Source organism: Drosophila subobscura, chromosome O (assembly GCF_008121235.1).
Source record: "Drosophila subobscura isolate 14011-0131.10 chromosome O, UCBerk_Dsub_1.0, whole genome shotgun sequence".
Classification (NCBI taxonomy): Eukaryota; Metazoa; Arthropoda; class Insecta; order Diptera; family Drosophilidae; genus Drosophila; species Drosophila subobscura.
The window spans coordinates 18756652-18768551 of record NC_048533.1 but is presented as its reverse complement, the minus strand read 5'-3'; the positions used below and the strand labels follow the sequence as shown (position 1 = coordinate 18768551).

At 47.5% G+C, this 11900-nt stretch overlaps 3 protein-coding genes across 3 annotated transcripts; all 3 read right to left on the bottom strand.

Annotated features, from left to right (window-relative positions):
- Positions 1-5478: 5478 nt before the first annotated feature.
- Positions 5479-6772, bottom strand: LOC117897599 (putative gustatory receptor 93b). Its single transcript, XM_034806557.1, has 2 exons — positions 5744-6772; positions 5479-5691 (listed from the first exon to the last, which is right to left on the bottom strand). The coding sequence occupies exons 1-2, from the start codon at positions 6770-6772 to the stop codon at positions 5533-5535; spliced, it is 1188 nt and encodes a 395-aa protein (XP_034662448.1). The 3' UTR covers positions 5479-5532.
- Positions 6773-7138: 366 nt separating this feature from the next.
- LOC117899095 (putative gustatory receptor 93c) lies at positions 7139-8392 on the bottom strand. Its single transcript, XM_034808871.1, has 2 exons — positions 7358-8392; positions 7139-7297 (listed from the first exon to the last, which is right to left on the bottom strand). Exons 1-2 carry the CDS (start codon positions 8390-8392, stop codon positions 7139-7141), a joined length of 1194 nt encoding a protein of 397 aa, XP_034664762.1.
- A 143-nt stretch (positions 8393-8535) lies between these two features.
- LOC117899094 (putative gustatory receptor 93c) lies at positions 8536-9768 on the bottom strand. Its single transcript, XM_034808870.1, has 2 exons — positions 8758-9768; positions 8536-8700 (listed from the first exon to the last, which is right to left on the bottom strand). The coding sequence occupies exons 1-2, from the start codon at positions 9766-9768 to the stop codon at positions 8536-8538; spliced, it is 1176 nt and encodes a 391-aa protein (XP_034664761.1).
- Positions 9769-11900: the final 2132 nt, after the last annotated feature.

Below are 11900 nucleotides of genomic sequence, written 5' to 3'. Positions count from 1 at the left end.
GCAAGCAAACTCCCACGACAGTAAAACTGGACAGAAGCGCATTTGCATCCTTGACACGAAAACCTACAACCACTGATACATCTCCATTATAGATTTGGCCGCACCTTGAACATTAGTTGATACAAGAAGTAATGAGGTCAAGAACCCCTCGGGTAACATTAGTATCCTCCTCTATCTTATCTATCGAATGCACACTATACTTGTTCCATTGCGACACAGTTGCGGTGATGAGCGGACGCATGACCGAGCCAGCGGGACACCCGACCCTACCCACTCATTCGATCGGTGGCGTATCCGAAAAATATGCGCCATACAATGCGTCATATGCGATGGTCTTTTACTGTAGGAAGGGGACGGACTCTGGCCAAAAGGCCCGAACCTAACCGAACCGATCCGAGAATCCAACACGCACACAATGCCATGCCCTCCCCCGACCACGCTGAGACGTTCTGTTATTTGTTATTTGTTTTTTGTGTGTTCGATGAACCGAATGTTTGACCCACTTTCCCACAAATTAACGCACTATATGGCGAATGGAATCCACACACAACAGCGTTAGAAAGAGAATAACAGCGAAGTAGAACGCGAGAGAGACCGAACTTTGATGAGAGCAGCCAGCAGAAGAGCGAAACAAGTCGTCATAATTGAGGTCGACGTCGAGACTACGCTCGATCATAAAAAGAATATTGATTTGCAGTTGTTGTTGTTGTTGTTGTATGCGTGTTTCTTTTATTCGTGCTTGTAATTTACGCAACGCAACGCAACGCTCGCTCGCTCGTTTGTCGTTGTCTCTCTCGGCTACTTGTCTTTGCATTCGACTAACATTAACAGCAGCACGAGATCAACAACATCTGCAGTTGTTGAACTTTTTGCAAACAGCGCGCAGAGGCAGCGGCAGTGGGGCTGGATCCAAAATCTGAAATCAAACAAAAAACCTGTTCCGAGCCCGAGATGGAGCTTGGGCTTGCCACACGTCTCTCTCGGCCAAATCAAAAGCTGTAGAGCCAAAGCCAACGAAAACTTGACGTACACGTCCCGTACTCTTCCACTCCTCTCCATATCACTGCTCCCTCTACCCACCTCTCGCTCTCTACCTGTCCTCACTCTCTTGCTGCTTTTGCTCTGCCCACTTTTCTGTTTTTCTGCTGCGATTTCCGCCGCAGTCCCCGCTGCTGCTGCTGCTGCTGTTGATCTTTGTGGACTGTACTTTTTTGTTGTTTGAATCGCAAACTTGTTGGTTGATGGGGGGGAGGGAGTGTTGATTGAAATCGATCGGTGCAACGCAGCCAGCATTAGTCACCCCAAGCTTTGACCTTGCTGCAGTGCATCAACATCTGAAACTTACATACATCAGTAGCTGGTAGCTGGTGCTCCAATCTGTTCAGCTGCTATTCGGATATCTATAATTTGGTTGAGCTAAAAGTGATCTCCCGGCCATGTAATTAATATTGCAACCAACCAACCCTGGAGCAGCATCTTAAACTCCCCCCACCGAACTACCCGTCCTGCCACGCCTAGTGCTTGTCGTTTTTGAAAACGAGCGCATAAATGACGCTTTCCTGTGTACTTAAGGTGTCTAAACTTGACTACCGTGTGCAGTGGAGTGGTGTGATGTGTGGTGTTGTGTGGACTCAGACCCAGAATCTTCCAGTCCGCAACCTTGCCCAAGACAACAACTTCTGATGCTTCTGCTGCTGCTGTCGATGACCATTATTTTAGCTGACGGCGATATATTTGCTCAACCCTCTCTGTTGTTGTCCACTCAGAACTCAGAGAGGCAGCGGTGCGACTCGCATCTGTGCGTTTGTCCGGCCTTGAGTCCCATCAGTCCACTCTCTTCTCTTCAGCTCTGTTCTGTTCTGTTCTGTTCTGTTCGCCTCTTGGGTGTTTGCTACCGGTCGGGCTGAGCTTTTGCTTTTTGTTTTTGCTGTACTCTTGCTCCACAGATGTACAGCCATCCACAGGCTCAGTCAGCCGCTGAGCGGAGCATGACAAACAGTTGCAGCCAAAGCAAATAATTAGTATACATCGATTATCTTGCGCCTCGGCCCAGTCACCGGGGCACAGAGTCACAGTCCCACAAAAGGTACTACCTGGGCCCTCGGCTACCGGGCACAGCTTTTTGCCTGCCACCACGCAAAACAGGATCCATCTCCAGATGTTGGCACGTCGCACACGCGCTCAGCTTGTTGGCTCTGCTCTTTGCTTAAGAGTATGCTAGAAATTAATGAGCAGTTTGAAGCGCATCAATTTGAAACATTTTATAGGGATAAACACAATTATTTTCTTTATGAATCATTGATAAAAGTGAAAAAAGAAAGCAAAGAAAACGAATAACTCGATTTAAATGCATGCATCCAATCCATTCATGGAGATCCATCGCTCTACTGAGCCCTGAAAGGGTATTTGATGCCTCGTTCAACAGAAACAGATTTCCTTTCTGCTTGTTGTTGCTGCCTTCGACTTTAGTTTGGAGCCTCCGCAGCCTCCAACTGGGCGTGCGCCTACGCGCGCCCAGCAGCCCACAAAACGAGTTCCCCCTCGCAAATCGCAATTCGCGACTCCCCAACTCCGACGCCGACGCCGACACCGACAACGATTCGCCTTCTCCTCCGATCCGACATGTGTGCGCGGAGTGGTGCGGAGCAGTGTGCTCATAAAATGCTGCGCCAGAAACTGTACCCCGGACCCAGATCTCGAACCAAAGGAGACGTGTGCGCAGCTCGTGCCAATTTCTTTGGGGCCTCCAACTTTTGCAGTCGCCTTGCGAAACGTTTTGTCTTTCGCTGGTTTCTGCATATAAATAAGAATATTCACACACACACACACAGCCAGGGGTAAGGGCATACAAACATACACACATATAGGGGATATCGGGTATACATGTGTATGTGTGGGTCTGTGCTTAGATGGCAACGCGTCTAGAAAAGGTGGGGCTGCATTTGCATTAAAGTGCCATTTTTAATTAGTCCCATGCATAAAATAAGCAACGGGTTGCGGAGCAACAAAACTGCTTACACGAGTGCTCTGGGGGTAGCCAGAAGGCATTCCCATAGATGGAACCACTCAGAGCGCTACCCGAGTATTTCCACAATCGCTTTATAAGACAGTTTTCAAAGTGGTCCCCATTCTAGCTGACATTGCAGGGAAAAGTAATTCCTTTTAGCCTTGAATTTAAATTTATGGGATCTATTATGTCCGATCCATAAATGTTGCTGTGTATTTCCAAGGTTTTTTTTAAATTAAAATCTGTGTTGTAGTTCGAGCCTCTTTTAAACGGTCATCTCTTTAGCGATAGCGTTTTGTTGGGTACAATTGGGAACGATTAGATAAGGCGTGAGCATAATGTATAGGTGGGAAAATGTTTTGGGGAAAGAATGGAAAGACCAGAGGCTAGCGAAACGGAAGTGAAAGCAATTTGTTATATTTTAAATACAATTTGAATAGATTTGAATAGAATAGAGTAAGTAATTAGTAATTATGTACATTACGAGAGTTGCTGCATTTTTTGGGTGCTCTTCTTGTCGTACACGATGTATGTACATTGTATCTGGAATTAGATTAGATAGCAAAGTGGTAAAGTTATATCATCAGCCTCATCGAGCCCTTGAACAATAAATAAATTACAACTAATTACTGCAAATGATTGTTTCAAGTTTGATGGGAGTCTTTTCCATTGTTTGCTTTTGAGGCAACCAAATTTTCGCCGGTGGTTACATTTGAACCACAATTCCCAGTGTGCTTCCTGTGCAAAAGCTTTTAGGGCTAATGAATCAGAGATGGCTCCCTTGAATTGGTTGAGATTGTCGGGTCCCATCTCGTCGCATCCCCTGCTGCTGCCGAAGCAGCTACCGGTTACCGCTTATGATCTTGATTGAATCTGAGGCTTTCATCATAATAATCAACATAATGATGATGGAATTTCCTTCATCCGTTCTCGGCTCTTCCTCTCTCACCCTGTCTGGCCGAGAGTGTAGCTGTACTTTAGGCCCGGCCCCGGCACACACGTGAAGAGCGACAGCTACCGCTACCTGCAGTCAAGGCACTCCAAGCTCCAACTTGAACTTCAGTTGGCGACTGGCACTGAGACTGAGACTTGGACTGTTCCCTGTTCCCTGTTCTTTTGTCTAGTGAAATGTTGAAAGCATCATTAATTTTTTTCGTTCTTTTTTGCTTATTTTCATACATACTCACTTTATGCCTTGGCTTTAACTTGAACAAAGTTGGGATGTAAGTATGATAATTGCGGAATGAAAGGGAGGCAAAGATAGAGAGAGTCGGGAAAAAAGTGACCCATAATTACCCAGCCAGCAGAACAATCATGGGAAAAATGACTGTAACTTGGCTCAGTCTCTCACTCTGCACCCCACCCCGCTCTCACTCTTTCTCTCTCTCTCTTCGACGCTTATTCTGTTGTGTCTCTGATGAAGTACAATTATTTAAGCAATGCTATGTTTTATGATTATCTTGCTGTTAACACAGCACGCACAAAAAAAACTACACAAAAGTGAAGAGAGAATAAAAAGAGAGGTGAGAACCTTAGACTTCAGTGTGCAGACGGAGAGATACTCACCAGAAAACTGGGGACAGTAAAAGCCAGACTGTACATAGAATATAGATAAGCTATAGATATTTCATGTAATTAAATTGAACCAATTAATTTATGTGTAATTACTTAGAAAATACAAAAGCCCAACCAACTTTCTACTCTTCCTTCATACCCTCTCCATCTACCAACTACAGGGTACACACAAGTACACACCATGAAAAGCGCACACTCTCCGCAGGAGCAGAGAACAGATCGGGTCAGAGCACCCCATCTCGGCACAACTCGGCCACAGTTCTGTCACTGCCGAGATAATGTTGCCTCGCGCATCGCTACTGCGTCCAGTTTGATTTTTGTTTTATTATTGCCGCCGCGGCGTGGCTGGAACAAGTGCAACCCAACAGCAAGTGCAGCGTGCACCTTTATGCGTGCCCTCCGATCGAGTTGCCTTGAGGCAGACACACAGACAGACAGACAGACAGGCAGACAGACCCCTGCTTCGGACCCTATGCTAATTAGAGCGACGGCCTCGGCCTTGTTTTTATGCGCATTTTAGCGTGAATTGTCCCACTCTCTCTCTCTGCTCTGTCTCTGTCTCTGTCGCTCTATCTTTTCCCTGGTGCATAAATTTTCTGCTCCCCGTCAGCATACATGTATAATTAATGCGGAGGCCAACACATGCATGGGAAAATGTTGCAGCGGAACAAACGGTTAAGCGGAAATCGAAAATTGGGTCCTGGCCAAGCGATTTGAACGCAAGAAAACAAAACTTTTTCCAGGAGTTTGCATTTTAATGTATTTACAAATAATTAAATAAAACTTCTTTCACGTAAATTTAATCCTGGCAGAGTGTAATTAAATTTGCTGTTGCTTGTTTCGGTTCAGCTAATATTTCGCTTTTGCGTGCAACCGCAGGACAGGTGGGTAGACTGGACAGGTGTGTGTGTGGTGTGTGTGGACATGGCAGCCAAAAGCGTGACGAGGAATCAAAATTGCTTCGTCTGAATGCCATACTGAACCAGGAAGGTCAGATATGTGACCATGGCGGAGAGAAAGAACAGCGTGAGCTCGTTGGACACCTCGAACAGACCCAAAGGACACACTCGCAACTGCTGGTGATTGAGGCGGCCCAGAAAGATCTCCAACTGGAAAATATAAACTTTATTGTGGGTGTAATTGAAATGAGTCCACACGCACCTTGATGTGGCAGCTTTTGCTCTGGCCAACGGTGTAGTTCTCCAGGCTCAATCTGCGCACCAAACGCGAACCACTGACCGCTCCATGGACGGCCAGGGTCAGCAGGACCACGTCCATGAGCAGCTTGAGCACGAGGCCCCACAGGCTGAAGTGATACTCCCTGCGCATGATGGCATGGTAGGAGACCATGGCCATGGCGGAGAGATTTTGTACCAGGCTCAGGAACAGTGGCAGATCGAAGAGCCGCTGGAAGGAGCGGGTCACCTGGTGAATGTCCTCGTAAATGGCCAGACACTCGTCCAGATTGGAGTGGGCTTGGACATCTGGCTGCTGCTGTATGTCCTCCTCCGCCGCCGCCGCCGCCGCCGCCTGGCGCTGCAGTGAGCTGAGTTGAGCGCGCAAGCGATGATCCACATAGCGATTCAACTCCGAATAGAGCACTCCAATGCTCAGATAACCCACAAAGCAAAAGTGCATAATCATGCCCGTGCCAATGGACGTGTAGAGATCACACAGCACTGTGAGAAGCACCCAGGGCGTGTGCTGGATCTGGAAGGCCAGGAACACAAAGGCCAGCGACAATAGCTTGAAAATCAGCAGCGTCAGCTCCAAGCTGCCGCCAAAGCCCTCCTCCGCCGTTCGTGTCAGCGTCCTCAAACGCCGAAAGAGTGCAAAGAAATTGTTGATTAGTTGCAGGATCCTCTGCTCGTAGCAGATTTGCAGCACCAGGATGATGGCACTGCACACGAGACAGCCGACCAGGCGCAGGCCAAAGAACACCCGCAGATACCAGTCCGTGTATTGGTCGGCCCAGGCCCCATAGCTGTAGCCATAGAAGCAGCTACCCAGCACGCGGATCAGTATGGAGATCCATTTGTATCCCTTCCGACTGCCCGCAAGCAATTGGAAGTCGCCACGGCGTCCGACGCGAAAGGTGGCCACACCAAAGGCGGTGGCATAGTAGAAGCAACCGCGGAGCAGCACCGCCGATATCCTCGGAGCGTTCAGCCACGCAGGGACTCGCGGCATGACTGTGCTTCGGCTACTAGACTCTCATGCCATATCATGCTATCAATTCATTGAGTAATTAGTTTGACTATTGATTGAACGCCCACTCATCGATTCACTTCGTTGCACTCATCCAATTTGAAGGCTTGTTTAACCGTCCCAACTGGCGCTGATGGTAGGAATATGCGAAGGAAAACAAAGATGTTTGTGTCGTAAAAATACTGACACTTGTAACCCTGTAACTTATTCGAATTTTGTTATAGCAGTTTTATTCGGAAAGGTCGAACCACAATTAGGATACGAAACATGAACTGTTCCCCATTTGAAAGTCTTCTAAAATCTTCAAATAATAAATGGGTTGTACTGCAACTTGCTCGTATTTCTTCTTCATAAGCGATTGGTTTGTATTCCATACTGCATCACGTAGGTGAAATAGGTAATCATGCTGGACAAAAACACCAAAATGATCTCGTTGGAGACCTCAAACAAGCCCAAGGGACGCACACGAAACTCGTTGACGTTCAGGCGACTCAGGAACATCTCCAACTGCAAAAATATAATAAAATAGAACTGAAACATGTTCAATAGAACAATTCAAAGCCTTACCTTAACATGCCACTCCTTGTGATCGCTGCCAGAGAAATTCTCCAGGCTCAATCTTCGTATAACTCTGGAGCTGCTGACCGCCTCGTGGGCAGCCAGGGTCAGGAGTATCACATCGGCGAAGCTCTTCAGCACCAGGCCCCACATGCCAGCCTGGCTGGGATACCGTTCGGAGCGTATGATCACCTCGTAGGCCAGCACCGTGGTGGCGAAGATCTTGGCCATGAGTATTATGAGCACTGGCAGCTCGAGCAGTACATGAAACGATCGGCCCACCCGTTCGATCTCGTCGTAGACGGCCACGCACTCCTCCAGGCGGCCACTGGCGATCCTCAGCTGACGGCGACTGGCGGGAGCACCGCCAGGACGCTCCAGCGAACGGAGCTGGCGTCGCAGCTCAAGGCGAACATAACTGTTGACCTCCGAGTAGAGGGCCGCCACACTGAGGTAGCCCACGAAGCCGATGTGAATGATCATCAGGGAACCAAGTTCGACAATGATCTCGCACAGAATTGTCAGCCTGCCCAGCAGACTGGAAGTGAACAGTAAGTTATGACACTCGCAGATGAGCTCGTAGCCGAGGCAGATGACCTTGAAGAGGAGTAGAACAAACTCCCGCTTGCCACCAAAGCCGAGCTTCGTTCTCGCCGACATTTGACGCACACGACGAAAGAGCCTGAGGAAGCTGTTGATCATGCGGAGAACCTCGTGCTCGTGGAACACCTGCAGCACCAGGATGCAAGTGGTGCAGACGAGACAGGCCACCAGTCGCATGCACTCCAGCACCCACTCATAGGGATCCTCGAGCACCACCACGTATGGCGCACAGAAGCAGCAAACCATCGCAGAGCAGCAGATGCGCAGGATAAGGGAGTACCACTTGAGCCTGAAGTTCTTGCGTCCCACCAAGGCATCGTTGGGTCCCTTCTTTGAGATGCCAAAACAGATAACGCCCAAGGCTCTAGCGTAGTGGTAGCTAAGGCACAGGATATACGCGGATAGCCTGGAAGGACGCACCTCTCGCAGGAACCCGAACATGATGAAGACTGCGCCACATTGGGCTTGCTCCTGGGCTAATGAGCTCCCGATTATGTGCTTTATTAAGTGTAATAATTTAGTTGGCATAATATTTGGATAAACTGTGTAAACAACGAATCAATCCACTGATTACAAACCATTCCCTATTCCCTTTCCTGCTTTGACTTCATTTTGTATTGTAGAATATAAATTACAAAGGTGAATAGAGCGGAAAGGAACACCAGGACCAGCTCGTTGGAGACTTCAAACAGACCCAGTGGACGCACCCGAAACTCGTAGAGATTCAAATGTGTGACGAACATATCAAACTGAAAGTTAAATTCAATGATGATTGCGAGTAAATTGATAGATGCCCAACGGCTTACTGTCGTGTGCCAGTCTTTGTGCTCGCTGACATCGCAGTTCTCCAGACTGAGTCGTCGAATGACCCTAAACTGAGTCATTGCTCCTTGGACTGACAGTGTGACGAGCAGAAAGTCGAGACTCACTTTGGTTATCAGAAAGCAAAGCTGCATTTTGTGCTCATCGAACCATCCGTCGACAGTCAGGTTGTAAATGACGACACCCAGAAAAAGATAGTTATGGATGATGCTCAAGAAGAACGGAGCATCGAATAGCTTCTGAAATGCAGTGGCCAGGCAATAAATCTCCCTATAGAGTGCCAGGCACTCGTCCAGCTTTCGGCGTACAATCCTTAGTTGTTGGCGTCCTGGCTGAAGTCCGTGCTTCCGTTGCAGGGATTGCAATTGGCCGCGCAGCTCGCAACGCACAAAATCATTCAGCTCGGAGTAGAGAATCCCGAGGCTGAGGTAGTACACAAAACTGATGTACATCAGCATGTTGGTGCCGAAGACGACGAGCGTGTGGCACCACCATGTCACTATGTTCCTCAGACTGAACCCTCCGAGCACATCGAAGAGGAATACCAGCTCATGGATGCGGCAGCCCAATGAGAGGAGCAGCAGCAAAAGCTCTCGCCATCCGCCATAGCCCACAAATGTTTTTCGGCTGGGTAGAGCTCGAACCCGACGGAAGAGGTGCAGACAGGCGTTGACCAATTGAATTGTCTCTGTTTTGCATAGCAGCTGCAGTCGAACTATGTAAACGCAGATCAGAGTGATAATTATTATGCGTAGCACATGAGACAGTTGTTCCATGTATTCCTCTAGTCGCTGGATCCATAGGCAGTACAAGTAACCAAATATGCCCATGGCCACAATCCGATAGAGGACACAGAACCACATCAACCAAGGACGATGGTGGGCTCTCAGTTCTATCCGTTGACTCCACTCCACTTTAAAGCTGAGCATTCCCATTAATCTGGCATGGTAATACATCACGAGTAGGATACCCGCGGATACTTTGGATGCACTCATTTCACGTAGAACCCCAGACATGACTGGAAATGTGCAGCGCAAAAGGTATCACTCGAAGCTGCATTTTACTAATGAAAATGTAACCAATACTCCGATAAGATCGCTGTTGACAGCAGGACTTATCCCTAGAGGATAGGTTTTGATGTGTAATTTTATTGGAGGTATGTAGATCCCCATCACTGCGATGCACCGCGGAACTGTGTCCCAAAGCCAAGACAGATGGTCACAAAGGCAACTTAAACATTCAATCCAGAGTGAAGATTAAGCAACTATTTATAGAAATTTATTAGAAATATAAATTCGTATAGATTTAAATGAAACTGAAGATGAAGTCAATGGTCTACTAGCTAATTTCTGCTTTATGGTAAATGTATCCTTAGAAAGGAACACACCTTGCTAAGCTCAGCCACTTAGGAGTCCATTAGTGATATTCATGCTCCTTGCAGCCATGTCTTAATGTCTACAATCTCGCCTGAGAATCGTATCTCGACATCTCAATAATGTGATCGGTTGTTTTCATTTGAAGATCACGTTTCCCTCCCGTACAAAGTTCTTTATCTGGCTTTGCTTTTGATTCACACGCTCACGATCCGATGCGATCCTGGCTGAGGAGCTGAGGAGATGAGGCTCGGCTCTCTGTAAGCTTGCTCTCTGTGGCAGCCACTCGGCCCTGCTTCTGGCTGTGTAAATGACGCCCCCACTTTATGCTGTACGTGATCTTCGGATACAGTATCTTTTGTGCCACATCTTTGTTGGATGGCATGGCATGGGCTATCTGGGCATGTGCACGATTACAGCGAGCAGCGATTTGCGTCCCAGTCCGCATCTGGGAGAGAGATCTTTCAAGTCTGTCAAGCAGGGGTCCACACCCCAACTCTCGTCTCTTTGTCTGACATTTGAAAAGAATTTTCACGTTGTATGAGTTATTTTTTCCCATCTTCTTTTTTGTTTTTTTTCTCCTTCTTCTTCGTAGGCAATTACAGTAACAACAAGAAGAGGAACAACTACAGCAGCGCAGCTCTCGAGCACGTACATTTTCCGGCATTGTACGAAAATTGTGGGAACAATCAACGAAATAAACAAAAGTGCTTTGCATGCCGTTGATTTGTGCTGCAAATTGCTTTGGACTGAAATTACGACAACAAGATGGAAAAAATCCGAACTTAACATTCCAGGAGCCGAAGTTTTAAATACACTTTTCAGATCGGTGGAGTAAATGCAAAAACTTTTCCAACCAAAAACCAACAATCGTTTGCTCTTGGCAGCAGTAGCAATTGTTGATGTATTTTTATAATTAAACCAAATTAAACGATAGAAGTATGATACTCTTTTAAAGGGTATCTCATGTGCCCACATATGGACCCAGAGCAGCAACAAATGAGCCGAGTCGAGCTAAGGAAATGACGCAAAGCCACAACTTGGTCAGCAGATTAGAGCAGTGGTCGGTAGGAGGGATCCCCGATCCCCAGTGCCAGTGCCGGTGCCTCTCCCCTCCCAGGCCCTGCTTGACCTCACGTTGCGCAGGGGCCAGGCCGGCCAGACACGCAGCATCAACGCAGCGGCAGCTGTGCGAGGGGTTGGCAGGAGGGGAAAGTATGTAAGTAGACTTCAGGGTTGATTGATTTCAATTGCAGCTAGAACAGAGATCGTCGTCTCTGATGGCCTTGGCTCGCTTTTCACGCTTTTCCAGGCATTGCACTTAGGCCCAGTCAGGCAGTCCTTCCCCTCCGCACCTCTGACATTAATGGTGATTAATGGAAAGATTGAATGTAATTAAATTTGTTTTTGTTTTTTTTGTGTTCCTTTTTGCTGGGCTATAAATTATTTGCGATTTCGCCAGACGCCGTTTGGTTCACTGCAACAGCAAAAGCAGCAACAACACACAACGGCAACAAAAAATGTGAAAGCAAAGAGAAATAGCGAAACGACAATAACAACAGCAACAACGGCAGGCTTGGTGGTACCGTTACAGCGAGAGCAACAACCAGTGAAGGAAGACAGCGAAAAGCAACAACAGCAACAAATCAGCGAGGCCAACGTCATAAATTTTGCCTTTTGCAGCTTTGAATTTATTGCGAGGCGAATGCAAAAGCGCAGTCGAAAATGCGGCCAACGCAGAGTACAAACACCTC